Genomic DNA, 24,501 nt, shown 5'->3' with positions numbered 1-24,501 from the left:
TGCCAGTCCTCACCCCTTCCAACCCATGCCTGCCCCTTGTCAGGGGTAGCCCTAAACTGTTTTCCCCCTCCCAGTTGTGGAGGACCGCTGGGTCCTTCCAGGGAGCGACCAGAGGGGAGACCAAGAAATGAGGGTGATAAAGATACAGAATAAATCTTAAAAGAAAGTGTCAGTCCTCAGTTTTAACTGGTGGAATGAATTTACTTTGCTTTAGAAATTTAATGCAAAGCAAAAAAAGGTGAACAAAACAAGTAAAATTGCATCTGATACTTTCCAGTAAGATGACTGTGCTTTTTAAAATCCGAAAATCTTCCTACTAATCCTCATACAGGCAAGGATGAGTCATTTTTATCAGTGTTTCTCACACTTCTACTGACATCAAGAAATCTTGATAAGGTGCAAGGGCTTTTTCAGTGCTGAGGGTTTCTAGAGGACCAACCCCTGACCAGGAAAGTGAGGACAATCTTTCTTCTCAGCCTGCAGACATGACAGTGCCACAGCCGATTCTGCAAACTGGAGGGCAGCTGCAGTGCTGCTGTGGGGCCTCTCCACTGCAGCAACACACCACCAAGCCCGTCTTGCTTCCTAACACAGTTTAGGGTCTTCATTAGTTGTGTCCTGAATTAATTCCTTTTCTCTCTGTACAACATTAAAATTGAAATCCCCAGCTCACGTGAACTGGCAACCCTCTGTTTCAAGTTCGGGGGGCCTGAGGATGAAGCAATGGTAAGTAAGTGATGAGTAGATGAGCACAGAGAAATTAATGTCCTGCCTCAGTTCTCTCCACAAGAGGCTGCAAGGTTGATTCATTTTCCAAGTCCAATATTCTTGAGCCCAAGTGCTTGCAATTAGGATCCTAAACCCACGTTACTTTCAGCAATGAAGAATTCAATCTTCTAAGCAAATAATATAATCTGCTTTTGAAAGTGTGGAAGTAAACACAGTTAACACTCCCCTCTACAAAATAACTGTTAAAATATGGTAACGCAAAGTCAAAATCCACATTAAGGAGACTAAATACTGAGATTTCAAATAGCGTATCTGTCCCCTGCACGCCAGTTACCACCACGTCTACTCACTGTAACTCTTATTGTTGGCTGTGTTCCTCACGTTTCTTATCTTGGTAGGCCAGAACCTACACAACTTCCTCTGGACTTAGCTGGAGTACTGTGTGTTACAGTTCATTTTCCCAGAAGGAAATATCTTGACAGACATATTTATATAAAACAGAAAGCTTTTCTTCTACCAAAAAAAAAAAAAAAAAAGCCTGTTTGACTTCAGATATTTTTAAAAACGTTGCTTTCTCTTTAAGCAATTAATGTACTTCAAGTCTCTTTGGCTTCAAGGTGGAGTCAGTTCTGGTCTCTACTTTTTGGGAAAAGCTCACATTGGCTGTAACAGATCTTTTCTTGTGATTATAATTTTTTAATAGTTAAAAATAAGCTCCTGCTGCTTGTAGTAGAACTCATGCTGTTGTCCTTGGGACAAGCGTTAAATCCTGTCACAGCTACTCACATGTATGTAAAAAGGATTTGTGCTGAATGTGATTACTGGTCACTAGAAGTATTTCAAGATACTAACCCCTTCATTTTCTCTCTTTCTTCTTTTTTTTTTGTTTCTTTAAAGAAAAATAGGGCACATCTTCTCCTTCCCAGTTCCCCATAGCAGGGTAACAGTCACTATTTGTGCAAACCATTAAACTCCTAGAAAATGTCAGAAGCTATTATCACAACTTCCATTATGAGTGACTTGGTAATGGCTAACACTTACAAAAAGGGAAATCTCCCAGCCCATCAAGCAGTAATTCCTCCTTATTATTGTAGTGGCATATTTGACGGGCCTGTGGGTCTCATCCAGCAATGAAACTGGGTGCAGTGAACTGGGAGGCACAGAGACAGTAGAAGCATGACTCATTTCAGAACTGGGTATGTCTTTGATATTTAGTCAATCCTTTCACTGCCTCCCTAGCAAAACCAGTGAATTTCCCACTCTGCTGAAAAGAGGTTCATTGGGAATGAGAAGGAAGGACAGGAACCTCTACTAAAGGATAAAGGATATTTTTTGAAACATGTAAAATGAGTGATACTATTTACAACACTCCCTGTAAGAAAATTAAATTGTAGAAAATTGTTACCCTAAAAAATTAGATTATATTGTCCCTGAATATGCAGATTCAGATTCTTTAAGAACAGTAGAACCAGGTTATAATAATTAGCCTAAAAAGAAGTCATCCTTTGCATCATAAAAATAAGTTGCTTCCATGTAGAAATAGTTTTATAAAAAACAGGATTAACGTATATTACAGAAACACAATGGTTTGCATTTTTATCCTATGCTGAGAGCACAGTCAGTAGTTTTCTAATGATTACCTCTGCCTGTGGATTGGGGTAATATCTTGTAGTCTGGGAGATCAATGCTTGAAAATAAAGAATCCCAAAAATTAACATGTTCCTACAGAGTTGTAGGGCTGGTTGCGAGTACAAAGGTCAATCTAGAGGCCAGATGACCTGCTCCCTCAAAGAGTCCCAGGAAGTGACGAGTAAGGAGGGTAAGGCTGTCACATCTCCTCCAAGTGACATTTTGGGAGGTCTGGATAGGAGCTGCCAGGAGGCTCTTGTCTGGCTTCCCTCATCCTTCCTCTTGTTCTGCTCCAGCCGCAGGGCAGTGGCAAGGAAATGCCACCAGTATGCTTTTTCTGAAATACCCCTGCCTGCATTGGAGCTGAACTGTCCTGAAAGATGGTAAATGCAAAAGATCACTCATAGATGGCCAAAGCCAAACAGACTGGCTGGGATTTTTTTTCCTCCTAAAGCATTTCCGAACTTCATCCATTTTTCACCTGATGAAACTGTAAACCTAAAACTCCTGCCGGCTCTGTATCTGTTTGGTGGACCCTTGTGGCACAACGCTTGCTCACCCAGTCCACCTTTTCTCATCCTAAAGCAGCCAGGAACTTTATCTGGTGTGACTTATTCTGTTAGATGACGCCAGCAAGTCAGCTCCAGTGCGGCAGGGCCTGTTTGCAAGCCAGGGTCTCTGCTGAATTTACAAAACCGCCAGGGTGTGAGAGGCACAAAGCTGGCATGGCTGCTGCTTCCTCTTTTGCCCAGTTTGAGAGTATAGGCAAAAACATTGATGCTTTTCCCCGTTACTTGCTTGCAGTGTGGAAATGACTTTGCTTCCTCTGCTGCCTCTGCAGAGCCTTCCTTTTCTCACTGGCAGTCTTGGTCACAAGACTGTAGACCAACCAGCACTGTGCAAATACTCTGCCTGCTAGTGAGAAATAAGAGTGTCCAGTACTGCACCTCATCAGCCCCACAGCCGCCAGGCAGCCCAGGATTTACTCATTTACTTTAACTGAAGTCATAGTACTGGAGTGTGTGCTTCCAATTAAGCACGTGTTTAAGAGCTGTGATTTACCAGTTCTTAAACTAGTGTAATCCACTGGCCAAAACATAGGCTTGAATTTGGGTAGCCAACAAATCTAATCATGGAGGAAAGGAGACATAAATTTAACAGTTAGGAACACTGAAAATTAATTTTAAGACACATGGTTTCTTTTCTTAAAACACATCTGCATATTGCTTTTGTAGCAAGGGTCTAGAAACAAAAGCTATGCATAAAAGGAGCAGATGTTTCATCCTGGTGATGTTTCCTATTTGAACAGAATGAGATTCTTTCCATATCACATGAAATATCTCAGTTAATATGCTGTTAACTTGATGCATAAAGCACCCCCTTGCAATGGTTCTTGACACAAGCACTGTGCCCAGACAGAACATGTTTTTCCCACCTCATGATGCAGGGAAACCAAACACGGTTACAATCTGTTTAGATTTTGAGAAATCCAGGAGACTCGGGCCTAACACGTGCTGAACAGTCATGAAGTTTGTTTTAAGAGATGCCAGCAGTTATATACAAGAAATTTTTTGATGCTGGTTAAGTAGTTTCTAGACAAAACTTTGTCTACAAGAGAAGTAGCTGGAGTGGAGAAGAAAGTTTATTTTCTAAAAATAAAAGCTAGATTTTTTTTCCAGGACTTATTCTAGTCTTCCCATATCCAGCTAACATGTGTTCCAATAGTGTCATTTAACATTTGCTTTCATCTGAATGTCTTTGCAGCTTACAAAATTGTTAAATGTTTTAAGCATAAAAGCTTTTCTCCATACCCTGTGTGCCTGGAAATGTTCCCACTTCCGTCTAGTCTAATAAAAGCTGTTACCTCTTGTTACGGATCTTCCTTTCTCATACCCTTAGGCCATCACACTACAAAAACAACACTGCAAATCACACAGCTAAAGAGACCTTACATGCATTTTGAACTGCAAGTTGTATACAGAAAAGAACTCGTATTTCAGAGAAGGATTTTTCTTGTGAAAAACAGATTCTAAGGGCTGGCACCAGGTCTGATTGGCCAGGTCTACTACAACCCACTGGCTATAGTAGATGTATTCTACACCTCCCAAAGAAGAATTTGAATATCCATGTAATAGGGGATTTATGAGCCCTGTACCTTGGCTCCACTGCTGCAGTGCATTGCCACTCAGATGGGTGTATTTGTAATAGCATTATAGTTCAGGTCAGAAGTACACCTTTGAAGCATATTTTCTAGTCATTGCCCTTTGCAGTGCCTTGCTCCTCATCACAGGGCAGGCTTGGAGTGCACCAACATCATTCCTTTCAGAGGACAGCATCACTCCTTTCACATGCCATCACACCAGAGGATTTTTTTTTTCCAGCAAGCAATGGGCAACCAGTCCACAGGGCCAAGTTGCTGTCAAAGGAAAGCCCTCAAAATGCTCCAGTGGTGGGCACCACCCCCTCAGCACCAGTTGTTTTGCTCTAAAGCCCTGCCTGGGGTAGGGTAGCACTGGCTAGTGCCAAGACCACCCCAGCTGCCCCTCTCCCTCCTGCCAGGCTGTGCCATGGGGGTGGCCAGCACCACGGAAGGGAATTGGTATCCAGCTCGCAAGCTCTTGCAGGCGCCCTTGTGTTGCTCCTTGTGTTGCTGTTTAGCCCGGCAAGCAGCTAAACACCATGCAGCCATTCACTCACACCCCACCCCCCAGCAGTGGGATGGGGGAGAGAATCGGGGGGGTGGAGAAGTAAAATTCATGGGTTGAGATAAAGACAGTTTAATAGGACAGAAAAGGAAGGGGGAAAAATAATAATAATAATAATAATAACGATAAAAGAATATACCAAATAAGTGAGGCACAATGCAATTGCTCACCACCCACCGACCAATGCCCAGCCAGTTCCCAAGCAGCGGTTACTGCCCCCCCAGCCAACTCCCCCCAGTTTATGTACTGAGCATGACGTCACATGGTATGGAATGTCCCTTTGGCCAGTTTGGGTCAGCTGTCCTGGCTGTGCCCCCTCCCAGCTTCTTGTGCACCTCCAGCCTTCTCAGTCGGCAGAGCATGGGAAGCTGAAAAGTCCTTGACTAGTGTAAGCACGACTTAGCAACAACTAAAACATTCGTGTGTTATCAACATTATTCTCATCCTGAATCCAAAACACAGCACTGTACCAGCTACTAGGAAGAAAATTAACTCTGTCCCAGCCGAAACCAGGGCACCTTGTCATCTGGGAGCTTTAACTTGGCAGCTGCTCACAAGAGGGATTTTGCACATTGCAAAGCTAGGTGAGCTTTTGTTGCTTTTAAGTATTTGCCTGGTGTTTGAAAAGAGCTGTTCTTCCTACTGCTGGATCTTGTTACAGTCGTGAGCTCAACTCCTGGCAGCATTAGTCATACCAGTTGTCCTCCCAGAGGCACCTGTGGGAGCTGTTTTGCAAGAGCTATGGGCTGAGCCTTTCAATAGCCGTTTGTTTAACTGTTTAACCCTTTATTTAACACTGATTTATTATTTCCTCCTGAGATAGAAATACATTCTTTAGCCTAGAAAAAGATGATGATTCTTGAGCAGTAAAAGTGAGCTGCAACACCAGCAGGAAAGCCAGGCATAACTGTATGACCCTTCTGCTAAGGTCCCAGATGGGAGACATGACCAGGAAAAACGCGGTGTCCCACTGTGTTTGCCTGGAAATCACCTACTTGCCAGGGAGGCATTTCTCACCTCTCCAGGACACCACAGGGAGTGGAGATGGTCTTGCCAGGAGTTCAGTGCCACTCACAGTAGGGATGAGACCCGGTAAGGCACATTTTATTCCCCAGACTTCATGTACTTACATATGACATCCTATGCTGACATCCTATGCTCATTATGTCCTTGATGACTTCTTCAGTCATAACATCAAATTTCAAATCTCTCTGGATGGGATGTGCTTTCAACGTGAGTGCCAGTGGGAAAACTTACTTATTGGCAGAAGGGAGTTTATAAACGTGTTATGACATTCTTCATCTGATTTATGCTGAGATATCCCGGACACTTAAGGGCAGAAGTAAACTAGGATGCACACATACATTTCCTCTGCCAGTAGTGCCCATATTTCACAGGGGCATGAATAAACAGACATTCCTAGGTAAGGAGTGGAAAATTCTTTCCTCTATCTGAAGTGATTTAAAGTGTTCCTTTTATGCTATGCTCCCAGCTTTCCTCATCATTTGATAGTGTTAGCATTGTTGTAGTGCTGATGATTTAAACAGAAGAGAAAAACAAATTTTTAATTTTGCATTTCTTCTCTCCAACAATCCTTAAAAATATTGCTCTGGGTTAAAAGACAAAGTTAGTGGGATTTACAGACTAGCTTACTGGTACAACAGCAAGAAACTGATTTAGGTTAGGTTAGGTTAGGCTAGGCTAGGCTAGGCTAGGCTGGGTGAGGAGCAAGGCAAATGGAGTGGAGATATTTGGGGTTAGAAACTCCTTTCTCAGGAAGTACAATGTTGTTGCTGCTTAGTGCTACATACGGTGATGTCATGGGGTGGGGGAAAAGGAAAGAGGAGGGGTGATCTCCTAACAAACAGCTGTTGCAGCTGTAGAGAGAAAAAAGGAGGACGATCAGGAGCAGCAGCAGCAATCCAACCCCTGCAACAGGTAATATCTCTTGAGCGCAAGTGACCTAGACTGCTCCAATGCAAAAAGGAAGGGGAAAAAAAAGTGGGGTGGGATGTGCCTGTGAGAGAAAAGTACATCTTTTGTACTGGTTCTCAGCAGCTTTCTTCTTCCTGAGCTATAGTGCTTGCAGCTTGTCACAGGGGTGGGAGGGGGAAGGGGTAGAAGTTCAGACCAATATGACTTAAAAGGAAACCGTGTCGGCAGAGGGGCTTTTCTAGCAGACCTTTCCTGCAGAAAAAAAAAAAAAGGAACATTGCTGTCTGGTTTTAGCGTGGGGGTTGCTTCCTCATGTGGGGCCAGCCAATATGGGCACGGGAAGGCAGCAGAGTGCAATAGCTCTGAAGGCAAGGAAGTGCTCAGTTCATGCAGGCCTGGGTTGGGACCCCCCTGAGAGGGACCTAGTGTGGCCTTCATCCTGGCACCTTGCAAGGGACACCCAGCCGTGCCAAGGGCTGCCCCGAGCTGGGTGCCGCTGCTGTGCTGTCACCTTAGCGCAATGGGCACATGGTCCTGACCACCCTTCAGACACTGAGGGCACCTACCTCCGTACTTAGCTCAGATGATAGCTACCACAGACACACACTGAAGATCATGCTAAAAATAATAAAATGCAGCAATTAGACTTATGTGATTTTTCTGCCTGTGGAAATATGCCAGGCTTTGCAAGCTAAAACTATATCACTGGTAAAATCTCTGCTGGTGAATGAAAGGGAAAAGAGGATGTTTGGGACCATGCTGCTGTGTGTGCTAGTTCTGAGTGGTCTTATGTTACATCTAGTTTCCTAGGTTTTGAGCCCAGAGAGAAAACAGATAAAGTTTTCCACTAAGCAAGGTTGATCCTAAATATGATAAATGCATCCCTAGCATTTCAATGTATTTGGTATAAAATCAGCCACAGTAAGTAACGTGGAACTGACAACTAAACAGACAGCAAGTCCATCCTTCTGGGCCTCTCTACTGCAAGACCCATGTCTGTTTCTTTCTCCTGTCACCAATGCAGGCAGAGTACTGAAATGTGCAGTGCTCCCCCAAATGAAAGCAACTTGGAAGCATTAAAGCACATTACACTACAAGGAATAAACGCAGCAGCAAGTCCATTTTACAAACCAGGCAACAGGGAGGCTAAGTGAGGTTTGTGAGTCGGCAGGCAAGTCTGGGGCAGGGGCAGGAACTGAACAGCTACCTGGTGGATTGCTAGTCTGTTTTGTCTGCAAGGGTGCTGACAGAAGCAGGCTCTGTGAAGTAAACATGGAATGATGCCTGCTGTGAACCGAGGGGAGCACGAAACCTAATTAAAGCCTGTCTCTTCTGCCAGTGACCTTTCAAAGAGAAGCAGATGGCTAAATTTTGTGTTGTGACACAGAACTGTTAGGACAGTGAAACAGGTTATCCTCAGTCTGCTTCTGGTTCTCCAGGTAAAGAGATCAGACTTTGGGTGAGAAAGACCTTAGAGAACAGTTACATTTCCATTTCCTTTGATTACACTGAAATCACCTTTTATTGTCTGCAGACTTCTTCACTTCTGTCAAAGGCTTCTGTTTGGTCTTAGGTACCTTTTGTCTGGGGATTAACATAGTAGGATGAAACCCCATTTTAAGATCAGGGCTCTTCCTTCACACAGTGGAGAGCATCACCAAATGTGAGAGCTGTGTTGCTCGCAGCTCTGGGGCCGGGATCGGTCCTGCAGGTAACACCGGCACGCTGCCCGCCAGCACATCTCTACACTTCATTGGGAATATGGGGACCTCCATAAATGCCACCAGTGTGTTTACATTTCAGTAGTCGCCAGTACATTCTAAAGATGATGAGTTCTAACATGCAACAGCTGCCATAACGCCAAAACACTAGTGTGAAGCTGCGTTTGCAGATATCCTCTTGGTTACATCTTGTTTAGCCAAGATTAAGCAGCTGAACAATTATAAAGACAACAATTTTCTAGCCAGCCAATGGAGGAAGAGTTCAGAAAATAAGCTCAAATCACTTGGGCCCAAATCACTGAAAGACAAATTCTGAGGATGAGAGACAGATGTAGAAAACTAAACTTCAGAAGAGGAGAGAAACCATATGCTCAGCTTACATCCCGTGCAAAGCCCACAAGGCAATATCAGACGAAAGAGACTGGCGGAGGTGCTGACTGGAAAGCCTCAAAATTTTTGTAACTGTTCCTGTAACTTTCATACCCATTACAGTAATTCCTATCCATCCAGTAATAAGGCTGTTTCTTGAATCAGAACAATGTTCTTATTTTTTTGCCTTTTTGTAATGTACAGTGTCCCATCCTTTGTTCTTACCACAAGAGAGAACAAAATGTCATTCAGTAATAAAGCAGATGGGATTTTGGGTCAATCTTTATAGAGCTCACTGGACTTTAGTCCAATTCAGTTGTATCATACTTTTCCCAAAAGGAGTGTTTATGGAACACATTCCTTTTTCTGGGTCCTCATGTGTCCTATTTTCATAGTATCAAAGGGCACTGAAGGTAAATTATGCCAACAGATCTTTCTGTGCTTACAGAAGTGATGATATGAACAGCAGCCATCCTGCGTAACAGGAAGAGAGGAAGAAAGGCATTTTCTATGACCTCTCTAGGATATACTCGGATTAAAAATTTCGAAGATCAGTTTATCTAGATCAATTTACAGGAGTGTGTACTGTTATTTATGGTCTTGGTCCAATGCTGGGAGTGAAGTATATGCACTTATCATATTTAGACATTTCTAAACACAGAAATTCATTGTTTGTTAATGTACAGATACAAGTGAAATAAAGTTTGACGGCAGAGACATACCACATGAACACACTGGATCAAGGGGCAACTTAAAGAGATCTTACTACTTACTGGGGCAGGAAATTAATTGGTCAAACACAGGAGATAAATTCTAGTATAAAATTAACAAATTCATTTCCCAAAAAAGTAGACAGTCCTTTTCATAGCGGAAGGACAAGCAAGCCTCTCTCCCCAGAATAAGTCAGAAGATAATACATTTATGGGAAAGGGAAATTATCTCCAGAGCCTATGAAGTTTTGCAAAAAGATTACCTATGAAAATCAGGTTAGAATGGCTACAAAAGTTAGTCTGCTCCAACAGGAGAAGATTCACTTTGTTAAATGCAACTTGAAACACAGGCTGTGCAGAAAGACAAAGACCCTAATTTAATGTTTATCTGGAACACCTGTAGAGCAAGTAGGTTAATAAAGGGAAAGACAGATCCTTCAGACTGCATCAAATAAAAGCAGATTGAAATGTGGCTTTCTTTTCCATTTCTTCACCTACATTTTTATAAATACTTGCAACTATGCTGTCTGCTGGAGACACTGTGAATCATTTGCATTGTACTTCAAGCTGTCTTGAGAGCATGCTAGAGGCATGTCTTCTGGGAAGAACAGGATAAGCATCACCCAGATGCAGAAATCCTGAGGCTGGTGTCTGCGGGAGTCTAAGGCCCTCAGCAGGGCTGCGGTGGGTGCGACCCCAGCCATCCGTCGAGCCTGGTGACACCGTCAAGGCAGAGCCAAGCCAAGGGGCTCAGGCTTGAATCCAGCACTCAATGGAGTGTCTTTGTTTACTTGCCTTTTGCTCTGGAGGCACAAATTTCACTGTATGGCCACAGATCACCCTAATCACTGGTGGAAACTCAGAAAATTTTTCTGGGCATATCCTAGGTATACGAACAAAGGGAGCCTTTGATCCATTAGGGAGAATACTGTTCTGTGACCACTGACAGACAGACAGGTTTCACATCTGTTTACATTTCAGCTGTTTTCCTTTGATTTCCTAACGTGTCCAAAGAGGGTGCAATTTCTACAGGTCATAAAGCTCAAATGTTGTAGTAATCATACCGTTTGCTTTACCATTTTCACCTCCACAGCTTTACCATGAACACCTACCTCTTTGTGTATGACTTAATGCAATTCTGTGGACATTCCTGGATATTTACAAACATGATCATCAGGTTCATGTCATTTGGAAAAGGTAGGATTCCTTCTATATTTTTCTTAAACATTTTAAAAGGCAGTGACACACAGAAGCTTCAAATTAGAGGTAAAGTTAGGATTCTGAATAGGTGTATGTCCAATAGCAGGGGCTGTAATTTGAATTAGAAAAACATTGTTTCTTCCATTAAAAAGGATGAACAAATTACTGGTACCTATGTTCTGCCTGTATCACATCAGGAATGAAGCTCTTGTTTTGCTAATGAGCTTTAATATTCAGCAGCATGCTAGTAACATTTGACTTAGACATAGACCTAAGTGTGACTAGGCCCAGTCATTATGGTGAATATTAATCTTATTGAAGCCACTAGGAGGGAATATCTTTGTGGTTATTGCACATGACTCTCTATCTCCAAAAACATTACAACATATCTCTCTTTCCGTTGCCTGGGGCTAAGGCACAAAAATAGAAAACTAGTGACTGGAAATTTAGAATTATTTATAATGGTGGACAGTTGTAGGCACATAAAATACCTACTTTGTGGCCTACTTGTTTTAGGAAGTGCCATGGGTACAGATACAGGCAGGAACTCAACATCTCCTCATGTTTAGACATTCTTCATACATTTCCTCAACATTTCCTCATATTTAGAAATATCCTAAAGCAGTATCTCTAAACGAACACGTCCTGCACAGCGTTTGCCAGCGCATCAAGTATAGGGGATCCCATTCTTTTCTCAGCTTCCTGCCTCTGTGTCAGAGCCACACACACAGAGTGGACTGCCTCTTCCCCTCCCCAAAGCTTTGCTTCTGCTACCCAAAAGTTTGGTACTGTGTGAACTTTATTTCTTGTCATCTCCAGTGGTGATAGGGCAAGAGCAAACCCAGTAGTTGGTCCAGACTTCTACTATATAACCACCCTCTAATTTTCCTCTTCACTTTGTCTGTAGATTCGTTGGCTGACACATTTTACTCCATAGGACTTGTAATGCGCCTTTGCCAGTTGTTATCTGTATTGGAGATCTTGCACATCCTCATTGGCATTGATAAAAGCCGTCTCTTCCCCAGGTTTTTGCAGGTGAGTCTGTTTCTCAAGACCCTCTTTCCACCACCTACACACTTCAGCCACGGCTGCCCGTGGGGACAAGCCCAGGCTGAACTACCCTGAATGGTCCACCTGCACCCTTCCTCAGCTGCTAATGGTTTGCTAACTGCAGGAATTAAGCCCTCAGAACTGGGTTGGGAAAGAGCTGCTCTCTCAACTTTTTTCTTTTTGAGTGAAACTGAATAGTGAGTGCCCCATGCCCAGCCCACAACAGCAGGGACCTGGAAGATGTCCAGAGGAGTGGCCACGGGCAGAAATGGGGCAGCCCCCATTTCTAGGGCACCTTAGGTGGCTGAGGATACTACCTCCCCAGCCAACTTATTTACAGCCAGAAAACAACATTTCAGAGCCTGTTTCAGTAGCGAATTCTTTTCCATACCATTTCCTCACTGACAAGTACATACTTATTTTGTAGACACGCACAAGACAAGATTTTGTAGCAAAGGGATGGCAGTGAGAAAACCACAAGCACATCAAGCCTCCTGAAACAGGGTTTGCTGGTGGTCATGGAGTGTGGAAGGAAAAGAATTAAGAAAAAGAAATTAAGGCACTGAAGAAGAATTAATGCTGGGAGGGGAAAGGAGAATTGTCATATTCTTGCTGTAAGGGTCTCTGCCCTCTCAAACCCAGACATGGACAAGTTGTAGCAACATCCAGAGGTTCTGACGCTGTTAAGAGGTTTACAGGGCATACGTTCAGCTGTAGGCAGAAAATCAGCCAAAAGATCACACGCTGTAGCAGAAAACAAGATGATTCTCTGACATTTTCCTTACCAGACTCTTGTTTTCTGTTGGGAGTTAATCTCAGGTTTTGGTATTTTTCTTAATGCTTTGGAAAAAGTAAAAATGTTGAGTTTACCTTCAAACCTTTCCAATCCTTAGTATTTGAATAACGGTGAAACTGGTATTGGTCTCAGCAGTCAGAAGGTAGAAGACTAAGAGTAGTTAGTTATGTTTTTAGTTTTCTGGATAGCCCATTTTTGTCAAATGACATATTGCATGGGTGAAGATGTTCCTCTTTTTAAATCTCCATTAGAAATTGATTGACTAATACAGATCTCTGTTCTTTATGCTGCTCACTAAGTATGGTAGCAAATTCGTCAAAATGGAAACAACTGTTTTTCCCTGCCTAAATCTACGTGCTTTTACACTAATCTAGGAGGGGAAAAAAAAAAGTATCCTGTCTAACGTGTCCTGTAACAAATCTCACGTCATCTCTTGGAGAGAAGAGCAGCCTGCTAATGCTAGTAGTCATTAAAGCAAGGCTTGTCCTGGCAGAGTTTACACATTCCCCAGCCCTGACATAGTCCATTCCTTTCCTACCCAGCCCTACAGAAGCAGAGATCAGGGAAGCCTGCACAAACACTGCTCTGTGTTGCCACAAAAAGACACTGGATATGAAATGGATATTCTGAGCAAGAAAACTGTGACCTTTCTTGGGCAGTGCAATTGCTGCAGTGCTCTCCAGGGCAGCATGGAGAAGTTGGGTCAGAAGGTGGGTCAGGGAACGATACGGCCCTATGACTCCAAACATTTGCCTCACAACAAAGATAGCTTTGGATCCTTACTTGGTTCTTTCCTCAAGTGTTCTCTCACCACAAACATAACTCTCTTGCCTTGATGTTAGCACTAGTCTCATGCTGTCCAGCCTCTTTTGTGTAGACTCTGCTTTCACCTGGGATGCCCTGCTTCTGCTGTGACAGTGCAGGTTAAGCAGTTGTGTGCCAACAGTACTCCCATGTGCCTTGCCACACTTTCCTCCCTGCCTCTTAGGGAAAAAAAAAAACAAACCAACCCACATTTTCCACAATGAACTGGGGAAGGATGGTTAGAGATGCTTACCTTACTGCAGCCTACTGGACTCCTGCACTGGTACTAGTGACTACTGGTAACGCTGCAAGAATTTCATAGTGGCTGCCGTGTTCTGCGTTCCCCCTACCTGTTCTGACTCTAAGCTTAAAACATATCCCTAGATGCGTCCCTCAGGCCACGCACACACATACATATCCACAGTGAAGTTCATCTCAGGTGATCTCCACGATGAAAGAACAGGTGGCTATGGCAATGTCAGGGAAGCACATGCATGGAGGTAATGCCACCTTGAATAAAACAAGCTGTGAAAGCACCCCTGTGGTGGTTGGTTGTTTTGTAGGCATTACAGCAGAGACAAGATTTAAGCAGAGTTTGAATGAAGGATTTCTGCCTAATATCCCATTTATTGTGGTTTAGTAGCATTTACAAGGAACACTGAGATACACGTTACAGATAGTGGAAAAGCAAACTCAGAGGTGTTTTCTGGAAAACCCCCTCATTGAGGGACAAAGTCTTAGCCACCAGGCACCTGAGAAGGGTTAGGTAGGCCAAGGCCAAGTCACACCATGAAAGAAAGATGAGTCTTGTGATATGGACGCTCTGGAGGAAGGGAAGACAAGGGAGGGTCACAAAGTTGGTGCAAAGGGATGTCTCTCAGGGCATTTGCAGCTTGACTGATTGAGAGGAGGACAGGAGAACGTGTCAACATGTCATTGCAGTTGCCAAAACAGAGGATAATTAAATTTAGTAGTTTGGCCAGGGAGTAAAGGCTGATAGGGCTGCTACTTTAGCAAGGGAGAGAGTAGGAAAGATATAAGAAAAGACTGGTGTTTTTGTGAACAAAACACCAGTTCTTCATCCTGTGCAAACAGGATTGTACTTACCAGACCAAAAGCAATGTACTATGGCTTTGTAATAAAAACATTAATTTTTAACTTAATCTAAATATTTAGTAGCACTTTTCTTCTTTTTTAAACATTCACTAAATCAAAGAGCTATATAAGGGTTTCAGGTACCAAGTACAATACTGCACAGTCACGGTTATTAAAAAATGGAAGTGAATGTGCTGCCTGCTCCTGCCTTAACCTCAGCTAGTCTAATTAGCTGTTTCACTTACTTGCTTCAAATGCCCAGGCTGCCTTGCGGAGATCTATGCCATTCTACAGAACTTGTTGTGTCCTGTGAGAGACTAGTGCTGGGAGAGGAAGGAAATTCCAGTTTGATTTTAACACAAAGAACAAGCAGGAATGAAAAATGAAACCATTGCATTTATGCTTTTTGAGGTGTCAGCACATACTTCCTTTTTATGAACATGAAAATATAGGACTTCTAGTTTTGCTTTTTTTTTTTAAGCAAGAGAATAGCAACAGAGAATGCCATATTTCCATTCATGCAAGGACAGATGATCCACAGAAGAAATGAGACATGGTTCAGCAGCAGGACATGCTTTTTTTATATATGTGTATATATGTATGTGTACACACACATATACATATGTATGTGTGTATATTTATATATGTACATGATTCCATGTATATAAGTATACAGATGTGGGTGTATAGGGGCACAATATCAACAGACATTTACTGGAATATCCTCTTCTTCAAGTAGCACCCTGCCTTGTCACTTGCTGAAAAGGTCCTCAGCCTCTGACTAACCCCTGCATCTACCTTCGATTTGTGTGGGTTACCTAAAGATATGAGCGCTATGAAAGAAAAGAGCACAATGTCTTGAAGGGGAATAAAGGCAAGCAGGCAGGCAACCTCCTGATTTACACAGAAAAGAGGTAGGATGCCACTGTCTATCCTCATGAGGAAATCACAATTGCCCTTATCAGCCAAGGCCTGCGTCCTGCCCCGCAGATGTGCTCCAGAGCAAGGCCACAGGCAGTTTTCAGTTTCGGCCTCTGATGGCTGCTTTGTGCATCCCATTGTTTGCTGGCTGAGACTGCAGTCTAACAGGAACAGAAGACCTACAGGGGACCTGCTTTGTGCCAGGTCCAGTTCTCTTGCAGGAGCTTAACCTACTTTACACAGTCCGATTACTGACTTCCATCATCTGCAACTAGTGAGGCTGAGTGCCTCCACTGCTCCCCTTCCCAAACATGAATCCTCTGATGGAGGAAATCTGCTGATTTATCACCTCAGCTAGGTGATACTCGCTGCCTCTTGTGCATCTGCTTGTGCCCTGGGGAGAGAAAGAAATCCACAGCCTCTTCCACTCCCAGACCATGAGGCTGAATTGTGGGTCGCTGTAGCCACTCTGTCTCATTGGCCCGTGCTTTTGAAACTGGGGATGGCAACTACCTGTCTACTGCTTATCCTTTTATCTCACTGCAATGGGATCAGCTCCTGATCACTCGACCAATGCTGTTTTCTAGCGCTTTTCCACCCAGCCACCGCTTGAAGAGCAAGTGGCCATTTGGAAAATCTGCCAGCTCTTGCATCTAAAAACATGTCCACCTTTTCATTATCATGATAAAGCTTTGGTCTCTAGGTGAGAGAAATCCCTGTGGCAATTCCCTGAAATAGCTCTCATACTAACAATATTGCAGAACTTTCTCTCTCCACATCCCAGACTGATTTTAGGGGTGGTAACAAAACGCCCACACCACCAACGTTGCACTCCTTTACTACCCTTCAGCAAAATGATTTTAACTCAGGTTCTATTTTATTCATTCTCTCCAACACACAATCCCGTTCAATGCTCACACTGCTTTTACCTTTGTTTTGATTTCCCTCTTGTGATGGTTGTCCCACCATGCTTCTCCTATCTCTGTTGTATCTGGTTTCAGATCCTGCATCAATACTTCCCATTCCCCCCATTTTCTTGCCAGGTTCCTCAGCATCAGCGTACAAACACAGGACTTAGTTACTTCTCACTCTCTGTTTCCTGGCCAGGCTATAGAGAAGTCTGTCAACATCTGACCTTCTTAGAAATCAATTCCTCAGTTAGGGACCAATGGGATCAGCGGCACAAGATGACAGTCAGGGCAGGGTGAGAGGCAGCAAAACCATTTTTATCTTTGTGGCCCCTCAGTGCTTTTCAAGATGAGGAACCAGATCCCTAGGGGATGGATATGCTCTCTTTCTGTATGAAAAATTGCTCTCACGTAATTTTGCTGAATAGTGAAGTGATGGCTGTTTTATCTGACAGATGTGGTCTGTAAAAAAAAGTCTGTAGCCAAAATATTCCATGCAGGAACCAGTAAACATCACGTAGCAAAACTACCGCACAAACTTGCTGCGAGGCCAATTTCTTATTTCGTTTAAGGTAGGAGTAAGGGGAAGGGGGAAACCAGTGAAGAATAATGACTATGCTTATAAAAACCACCTTGCTAATTTGTTTTCATTTCATAACTTTTCACTGACTTGACATCTTAACCCATAAAATCATTAAACCTAAGGCACCTTATGGAAGAGATGGCAGTAGGTATAAAAAAAGCCAATGAAGCTATACTGATTCATACCAACTGAATAGATGCATGTTTTCTCCTTCAACACTTTCAAATAAAGTGTAAATCCAAGTGAACCGGTAACATTCTGGGAGTTTCATAAGCAACTGTTGGCAGTACTGAATACTACGGATACATTTATTTTACAGGGCAGGGCATGGATACTGATAGGAAACTTGTCCAAGAAAGCTGCGAAAAGACACACTTGTTTATAATTTCTTGAACTTTAATATTGCCAAAGTATTTTTTTTAAGCTGGAGCCACTGCCTGCTTAATCCACCTTTATATCTTTTCATTTGTAAAGGCATACCTTGTGGATCAGGTAAGGTTCAACCACTAGGAAAATGTTATGACATAAATATTATGGCAATAATTTACATAAATGACAAGCTTAAACCCACTTCTCCTAGCCAAGAATAAGAAGGAAAGAAAAATCAGGAATTCTACTTTTCCTTCTCCTTTCTGCAAATCTTACGTGAGAGAGATCCCTTGGGATGCAGATCTCCAAGCTACAGAAAGCAGAGCTGGAACTGTGAGATTAGCACTGTCTGGCATACTACCCACCCAAGGGCCCTCTGTATCCCACAGCCTCCCATGCAGCCTACAAGCAAGGAAGCTTACCCCTGCTGGCCCTCCAGGCACTGGGGCACAGTGGGAGAAGTCCTTGCGCCCATGACCTCAGCCGGCTCATCCACAGGTTTCCTGGGCTACAAACCCAAGTCATCCCCACTGGCAAGCAAACCTCCACCCTTACCATAGCAGATCTATGATGCTGCAGCCAAGAGTTTCCAGTTACCCAAGCTGGACGCCAATGGCGTCTTGAACAAAAGCAGGCCAGGAAGCAAAACTTTCACTGGGGCATTTGTGTAAAGCAAACTGGATCCACCTGTAGCCTCCTATTTTGCCAAAATGACGCAGAAATGAGAGCTATTGAAGGTGCTACCTGAATTCACAATTCTTTTTTCTTTTCAGATCACTGAGAGAATAATTGTTTTGTTTGTCGTGATCAACAGTCAGGAAGAAGTTCAAGGGAAATATGTCGTGTGTGTTTTATTTTTCCTTTGGAATTTATTAGATGTGGTCAGGTAAGGAGTCAACGGTGAAACCATGAGGGGAAAATGGGTCATTCTTGCAAGCAGAAACCCATCCCCCCTGTGCTGCAGGCTCATTTCATTACTTTAAAATTGGTAGAGAAGCATATTATCCATTTTAAATAACAGCTTGGACCTTGTAAGCTACTTACCAATTTTTACAAAAATCCACATAGTTGAGAGGCAGAGTGACTTACAGAAGTAAATCATTGCGTTAACATTTGTAGTTCAAAGGATTTGACCTTTTTAACAAAAATGTAGAAGGAAAATAACAACTACCTTCCGGGGAACAGCAATTCCGAAACTGATTTACAATCCTATTGGTTTAATTTTTTTTTTTGTTTGTTGGTTTTTTTTTTTAACATCTCACTTCAATCCAAGATTGACAGCACAGTAAGGCAGTGCCAGCAGAACTTCTTACTAAGACAGAAAGACTATTCTGGGTTAATGGCGCTGTACTTTCCAAAAGCCAAGAGCTCCTGCTGCAGAGATGAGAATTTTGGTGTAGTAGGGCATATATCACACCTCAGGGACAACGCACATCAGGCAAAATGGATAGGAATACAATTCAGGACTTTTATTTCAAAAATTTTGTATGGTGGAAGGTTACCAGTACCTCCCTGTAGTAAAAGTATAATGGTGAAAATTCCACATTACTGACTTTTGCATCAATATCTAAAGCCAGTAACATTTCTCAAATGTAACTTAAACCTCTATGGACCTCAGTTTGTAGACTTACAGCAGGGAGGACATACAGAATTAAGAAGCATTTTAACAAGACATAGCCCTCACAGCAATCTCTGTATGGGAGCAAAATTTTTTTCTTTATCCTTTTCTTTCTGCTATTTTAAATACATTGCTTTGGGGACTGACTGGGGAATACAGATTTAGGCGGCAAAGGAAATGTATGTTATAAAAGAGATCTAAAAAAGGAAAGTGTCAGGTAGGATTGGTAAGAAAGATTTTAAGTTAGCTTCAGAGTATTTGTACTACATGTGTTAACAAACTACTACTTGTATTAATTACTTGGATTATTGCTCCATCCCATTTCTTTTTGAAGTTTGTAAAGCTACAATAGTAGAACCTGATCTCAAATGAAAGGGTTCTGTGCAGCTGGAGAGAGGCCAAAAGTGTAAACAACATTGACTGTAAAGTCCTGACAGTGCATAATAGTCCTATCAACACATCGTGACTTTCTATCATTGCTAAAAAACACAGTCCAGCATCATAGCATCATAGCAATAACAGCAGCCGTTAAATAGGCAAGATGCTGTGGTCTATAGCAGCAAATGACCAATTCAAATAACTCATAGTACAACTCATACAGATTTAGAATTCTTACCTGATTTATTTTACAGCATCTGTGCCATGTCCTAGCATCTCAAAGAAGCAGTCGTGTCTAAAAGTGTACGGGAATCTATCCCATCCCTTAGCCAACTAGTCTTGAAGTATTACAAGTTCTTCAGGGACATAAATATCCTGTGCATTATGGCTAATGAGATACTAAAAGCAAATTCTGCAAGGTTTTCTATAGCTGATCTTTCCTGCTCATACCATAAACAGCCCAAGAAGGTGTATAGACAGGGATTAGCATGATCATTCTCTCTGAGCTTGTCTGCTCTCTTGCTGCAGGTACACTTACAACATGTTAGCAAGGACGGGAATATACTACCTACCGCTGACATGGCTCAACTTCTCACTGTGCATCCCACTCTATCCCCTTTCAGTTCTGGCTAAAGGTAAGGAGATGGGAAAGGTACCAAGGACTTGCTTCCTTAATCTTCTTCAATAAGATTTGATCAGTTCAATCATCATTTGTGTTTAAGATATTTCTTTTTGTGTTGCCAAAGTAGTCGTAAATGTTTATGTACGCTCATATTAACCATATGTCACCTATCTTTCTCTTTTCTGTACTTTTTTCCTTAATAGGGGTTCTCTGGGGTTTGTGTGTCTGGTTTTTTTTGGTTTTGTTTTTTAACAGTATGGGAAAAGGTTCATTTTTCTGGGTAAAGCAGGAAAATACCCCCACAAAAGACACACTGATTCCCCCATTCCAGACTGACCACATTAGACAGCAAGTCCCAAAGCTGCCTTCTCCCCCACTGAGGCTGACCTTACTGGCTCAGGCCATACCTAGCAGTTTATCATACTTAGACCAGGAAATGTGCCCACCGACACCATATTGAAAGCAGTGCAACTACAGGAGTGACAGAACTTGTTACTGAATAGGAAATACTTGCTAACTCTGGTATTAAGAGCAATTAGCACCTCAGACCTACAAAACAACTCAAGGAAAAAACAACATGTGCACATGCATACGAATGACATGGTAAATTCAGCACATAATATAGCTATCTGGGCCTTAAAGGTAACTGACTTTTACATGAAGTTTTTTGATGATCTTCCACCTCCTTTTGACTAAAGATTTACCATGTTATTTTACAGCATTTGCAATTTGTGTATCACTGCCTTATTTTGAATCCCTTGGCACATACTCCATCAAGCTACCATTTCCATTCGCCTTCTCAATCTACTTCCCCTACATTCTGAAAATTTATCTGCTAGTGCTGTTTATAGGTAAGTATCTCATCTTCCAGAAAGCTGGGTCTCAACACAACTGGGATGCCTATGGCAACAAAAAAATCAAATCAGTATAGCTCCTTTCACAAACTCTAACTCTCTCTGTCATATCTCCTGCAGACCACTGCAGGAAAACTCATCACCAGCTGTTCTGATTTCTGATGTCTTTCAATACAAGTAATTGAATTTGGAAGAGACACTGTGTGTGAGGCATAAAAATACAAACCAAAAATATAAAAATTGCTTCAGTGATCCTGGCCTTACAGCTACTTACCAAAGTTTGCCCTTTTTTTTTTTTTTTTTAAATCAATTCCCATTTGCTCATACTCTCATTCTGTGCAACCCCTCCTCACTCATTCCTCCTAGCTGGTATGAGAAGTTATATCTAAATTGAGACTTTTACAGCTTAATTATCAAAGGGATGAAAAAAGAGCCCACCCCAAAACCTGCATGTAAATAGATCTCTTCATCTCAACAAAATAGTTTCGAAATATTTGAACTGAATTTGGCTGCATTACAGCCAAGTCTTTGTTCTGTCATGGGCTTTAACACTAATTTGAAGGATCTCATCTCTGTGATGCAGTGTTCTGTTCCTAAGTTCATGGAAGGAACTGTGCAAGGTTGCCAGATGAAGGCTCATACTGTTCCTTCTAAATGAAGACACTGTGGACTCTACTCCCTTGTTCTTAACACCATTTTGTGTTTTGATTCAGGTATGTGCTTTATCATCCAGAACCTCTTCTCTGAAAGGAAGGCACACCTAGGGACAGGCGACATCAAAAAGAAAAGAAGCTAAGTTGATATTTTGTTTGGAAATAAGAAATATATTCCCAGTGGGCTGCTGCGTATCATAGGTTAAAAAGAAATTAGACAAAGATTTTAAATGCAAAACTCCTGTTTGCATGTATTATTATCTGGCTGCGTAGAATTTTCAGAAAAGGCATGTCTCTTTAATGCACCTCAAAAATGGAGCAGCTCAAAATAACTAGTTACTTTTGAAAGTTTTACTCCTTCAAATGGCAAGAGTTTTAAAAATGAATATTTTTTTTCCTAACATATATTGGAGAACTCCACTCACAATCACACTAACAACCCTTATTTTGGTGTTAGTTCTTGCCTCATTAGCAACAGATATTCTGTAATGGCAATACCATTTAATCTGTAAGATTATTTTATATTGGGCCAACATGTATGTGCCTCATATATGCTAAATTGGCTAGAACTGGAATCTCTCAAGAAGCAAAAGCTGGAAACTTTGCAACCTATGAGATTCACATGCTGATTAGCCCCAGGCATTCACAAAGGATCCCTCACATTCTGGCCTAACCTTCACCTCTCCAAACAAGATTGCAGAAAATGCAGCTAAACCACAAAGGCAAGTGATCAGGTACTCATCTACTATATATTCAAGGGGATATTTAAGGGTCAGAAGTAGAAACTTACAGTCATGTGTCTGGCAGACATTAAGAATTTCTTTGCCCACAATGATTTTCTTCCATGCTGAACAGCAGACAGAAGTGTGATGTAGTCAGGCCAAATATATGTTGTTCTTTAAAGGGAAGTGAATGACTATCAAAAGCCATGTGCAAAATTCTAGCCATTTTACTCAAGTGCATTGCTCCTCACACTTCTGTAGGACTATCTGTGAGAATGCAACTAGAACATAGTCTCTTCAAAGGTTGGGAATGAAGAATACAGACAGCAACCCAGTGGACTGTACAGGCAAAAATGGACAAATAACTGCTTAGAGTCTGGCAGGGGCTTTTCTGATTTTCATCCATATTGATTATCACTTATCTTTGAATTCAAGCAGGTGGGGGAGAAAAGTGAGGCTATTTTTTTGATCTTGACTGAAAACTGAGGGGAGGGAGGAAAGATAATAGTTGGAGGGAAGATGTATTTAAAGGGAAAATGAACACTATCACAATATGAAGAGGCTTTTGCCTCTATGACTTTCTAAACCACACAGCCTAAGAGAGTATGTAAGGAAAGAGTGAAGCTCACGAACTCGAACTGATTTATTACGAAAGGTCACCTACTATCATTTTTATTTATTTAATATATGTGGCAGACAATGCTTGCAGACTATTGTGACCACTGGAGTATTTGCAAACCATAAGCAACAAGGTCATGTGTGCAAATAGTATAGGGTCAACCCTGGATTTTTTTTTTTTTTTTTTTGAAAGCACTGCAAACAGAGGTAGGAATTTGGAACTTATTAGAGAAACAGAAGTACTTCCACTTTGGACTTCTGTTCTGACCCAAACTGATTCAAGTGTGGACAATGTGAAGAAATGTATAGAGCAGTTGAATAGGATGACAGCTTTGAAGAAGAGAGACAGAATAAGAACACTTCACATCAAACCACTATATAACACGCTAAAGGTGAAACATGGACATTTTTCTCCTTGGAAATTCAATCTAATGTGTTTGTCATCAAACTGCCTGGAGTTAACACACCCTGCAGGAGGAAACATGACATATGATACTGTATTGGGTCTACATGGCAAGGCTTTGGCAGTAGGGAAGCTGCAGGGAAGGCCTCTGTGAGAAGCAGCCAGTGGCTTCGCTGATGCCAGACACAGCTGGTTCCAGCCAGCTCTGAAACAGAGCCACTGTGGGACACTGCTGAGCCAAACAGCAAAGCTGATGGTGCCTCTGTGAAAACATATTTAAGAAAAGGTAAAAAACGCTACACAGCAGCTGTGAGAGAGAAGAATAAGAAAAATGTGAGAGAAACAGCTCTGCAGACACCAAGGTCAGTGGGGAGGGAGATGAGGAGGTGCTCCAGGCACTGCAGCAGATTCCGCTGCGGCCCATGGAGAAGACCATGGTGGAGCAGGTTGTCCCTCTGCAGCCCATGGAGGACCATGCCAGACAAGATATCCACACTGCAGCTTGTGGAGGACCCCACGCTGCAGCAGGTAGATGTGCCCTGAAGGAAGCTGCAGCCCACAGAGAGCCCACACAGGGGCAGGTTCCTGGCAGGAATTGTGGCCCGTGAGGGACCCACACTGGAGCAGCCTTTTCCAGATGGACTGTACCCCACGGAACGGACCCATGCTAGAGCAGTTCTTGAAGAGATGCAGCCTGTAAGAAGGAACCATGTTGGAGCAGTCCATGAAGGACTGTATCCCATGGGAGAGACACCCTGCTGGAGCAGGGGAACAGTGTGAAGAGGAACAAGCAGCAGAGATGAAGGTTTATGAACTCACTGCACCCACCGTTCCCTACCCACCCTGCACCACTTGGGGAGGGAGGAGGTAGAAGAGTCAGGAATGAAGGAGTGAAGTTGAGCCTAGGAAGAAAGGAGGGGTGGGGGGAAGGTGTTTTTAGTTTTGTCTTTGTTTCTTACCATCCTACACTATTTTTAATTGGCAATAAATTACTCTTCTCCAAGTCAAGTCTGTTTTTGTGACAGTAAATGGTAAATGATCTCCCTGTCTTTATCTTGATGCATGAGCTTTCTCATCCCATTTTCTCCCTGTCCTGTTGAGGACGTGGA

The 24,501-nt window shown here is 42.5% G+C and overlaps 1 protein-coding gene across 1 annotated transcript; it reads left to right on the top strand.

Moving 5' to 3' along the window:
- The first annotated feature begins 6,939 nt into the window (after positions 1-6,939).
- Positions 6,940-22,046, top strand: HACD4 (3-hydroxyacyl-CoA dehydratase 4). Its single transcript, XM_076362167.1, has 7 exons — positions 6,940-7,001; positions 10,892-10,995; positions 11,906-12,033; positions 18,298-18,410; positions 20,049-20,155; positions 20,862-20,993; positions 21,710-22,046. The coding sequence occupies exons 2-7, from the start codon at positions 10,899-10,901 to the stop codon at positions 21,790-21,792; spliced, it is 660 nt and encodes a 219-aa protein (XP_076218282.1). The 5' UTR covers positions 6,940-7,001; positions 10,892-10,898; the 3' UTR covers positions 21,793-22,046.
- Positions 22,047-24,501: the final 2,455 nt, after the last annotated feature.

The sequence above is a fragment of the Aptenodytes patagonicus genome, chromosome Z (assembly GCF_965638725.1).
Source record: "Aptenodytes patagonicus chromosome Z, bAptPat1.pri.cur, whole genome shotgun sequence".
Classification (NCBI taxonomy): domain Eukaryota; kingdom Metazoa; phylum Chordata; class Aves; order Sphenisciformes; family Spheniscidae; genus Aptenodytes; species Aptenodytes patagonicus.
Note: the sequence above shows the minus strand (reverse complement) of the source record. Positions and strands in the feature narration are given on the sequence as shown.

Excerpts from the sequence above, each read along its gene's own strand:
- HACD4 (XM_076362167.1), top strand. The coding sequence starts at position 10,899 with ATGAACACCTACCTCTTTGTGTATGACTTAATGCAATTCTGTGGACAT. Across the intron at positions 10,996-11,905 it reads GTTCATGTCATTTGGAAAAG|ATTCGTTGGCTGACACATTT; the intron begins GTAGGATTCCTT and ends CTTTGTCTGTAG. Across the intron at positions 20,156-20,861 it reads CCTTTCAGTTCTGGCTAAAG|CATTTGCAATTTGTGTATCA; the intron begins GTAAGGAGATGG and ends GTTATTTTACAG.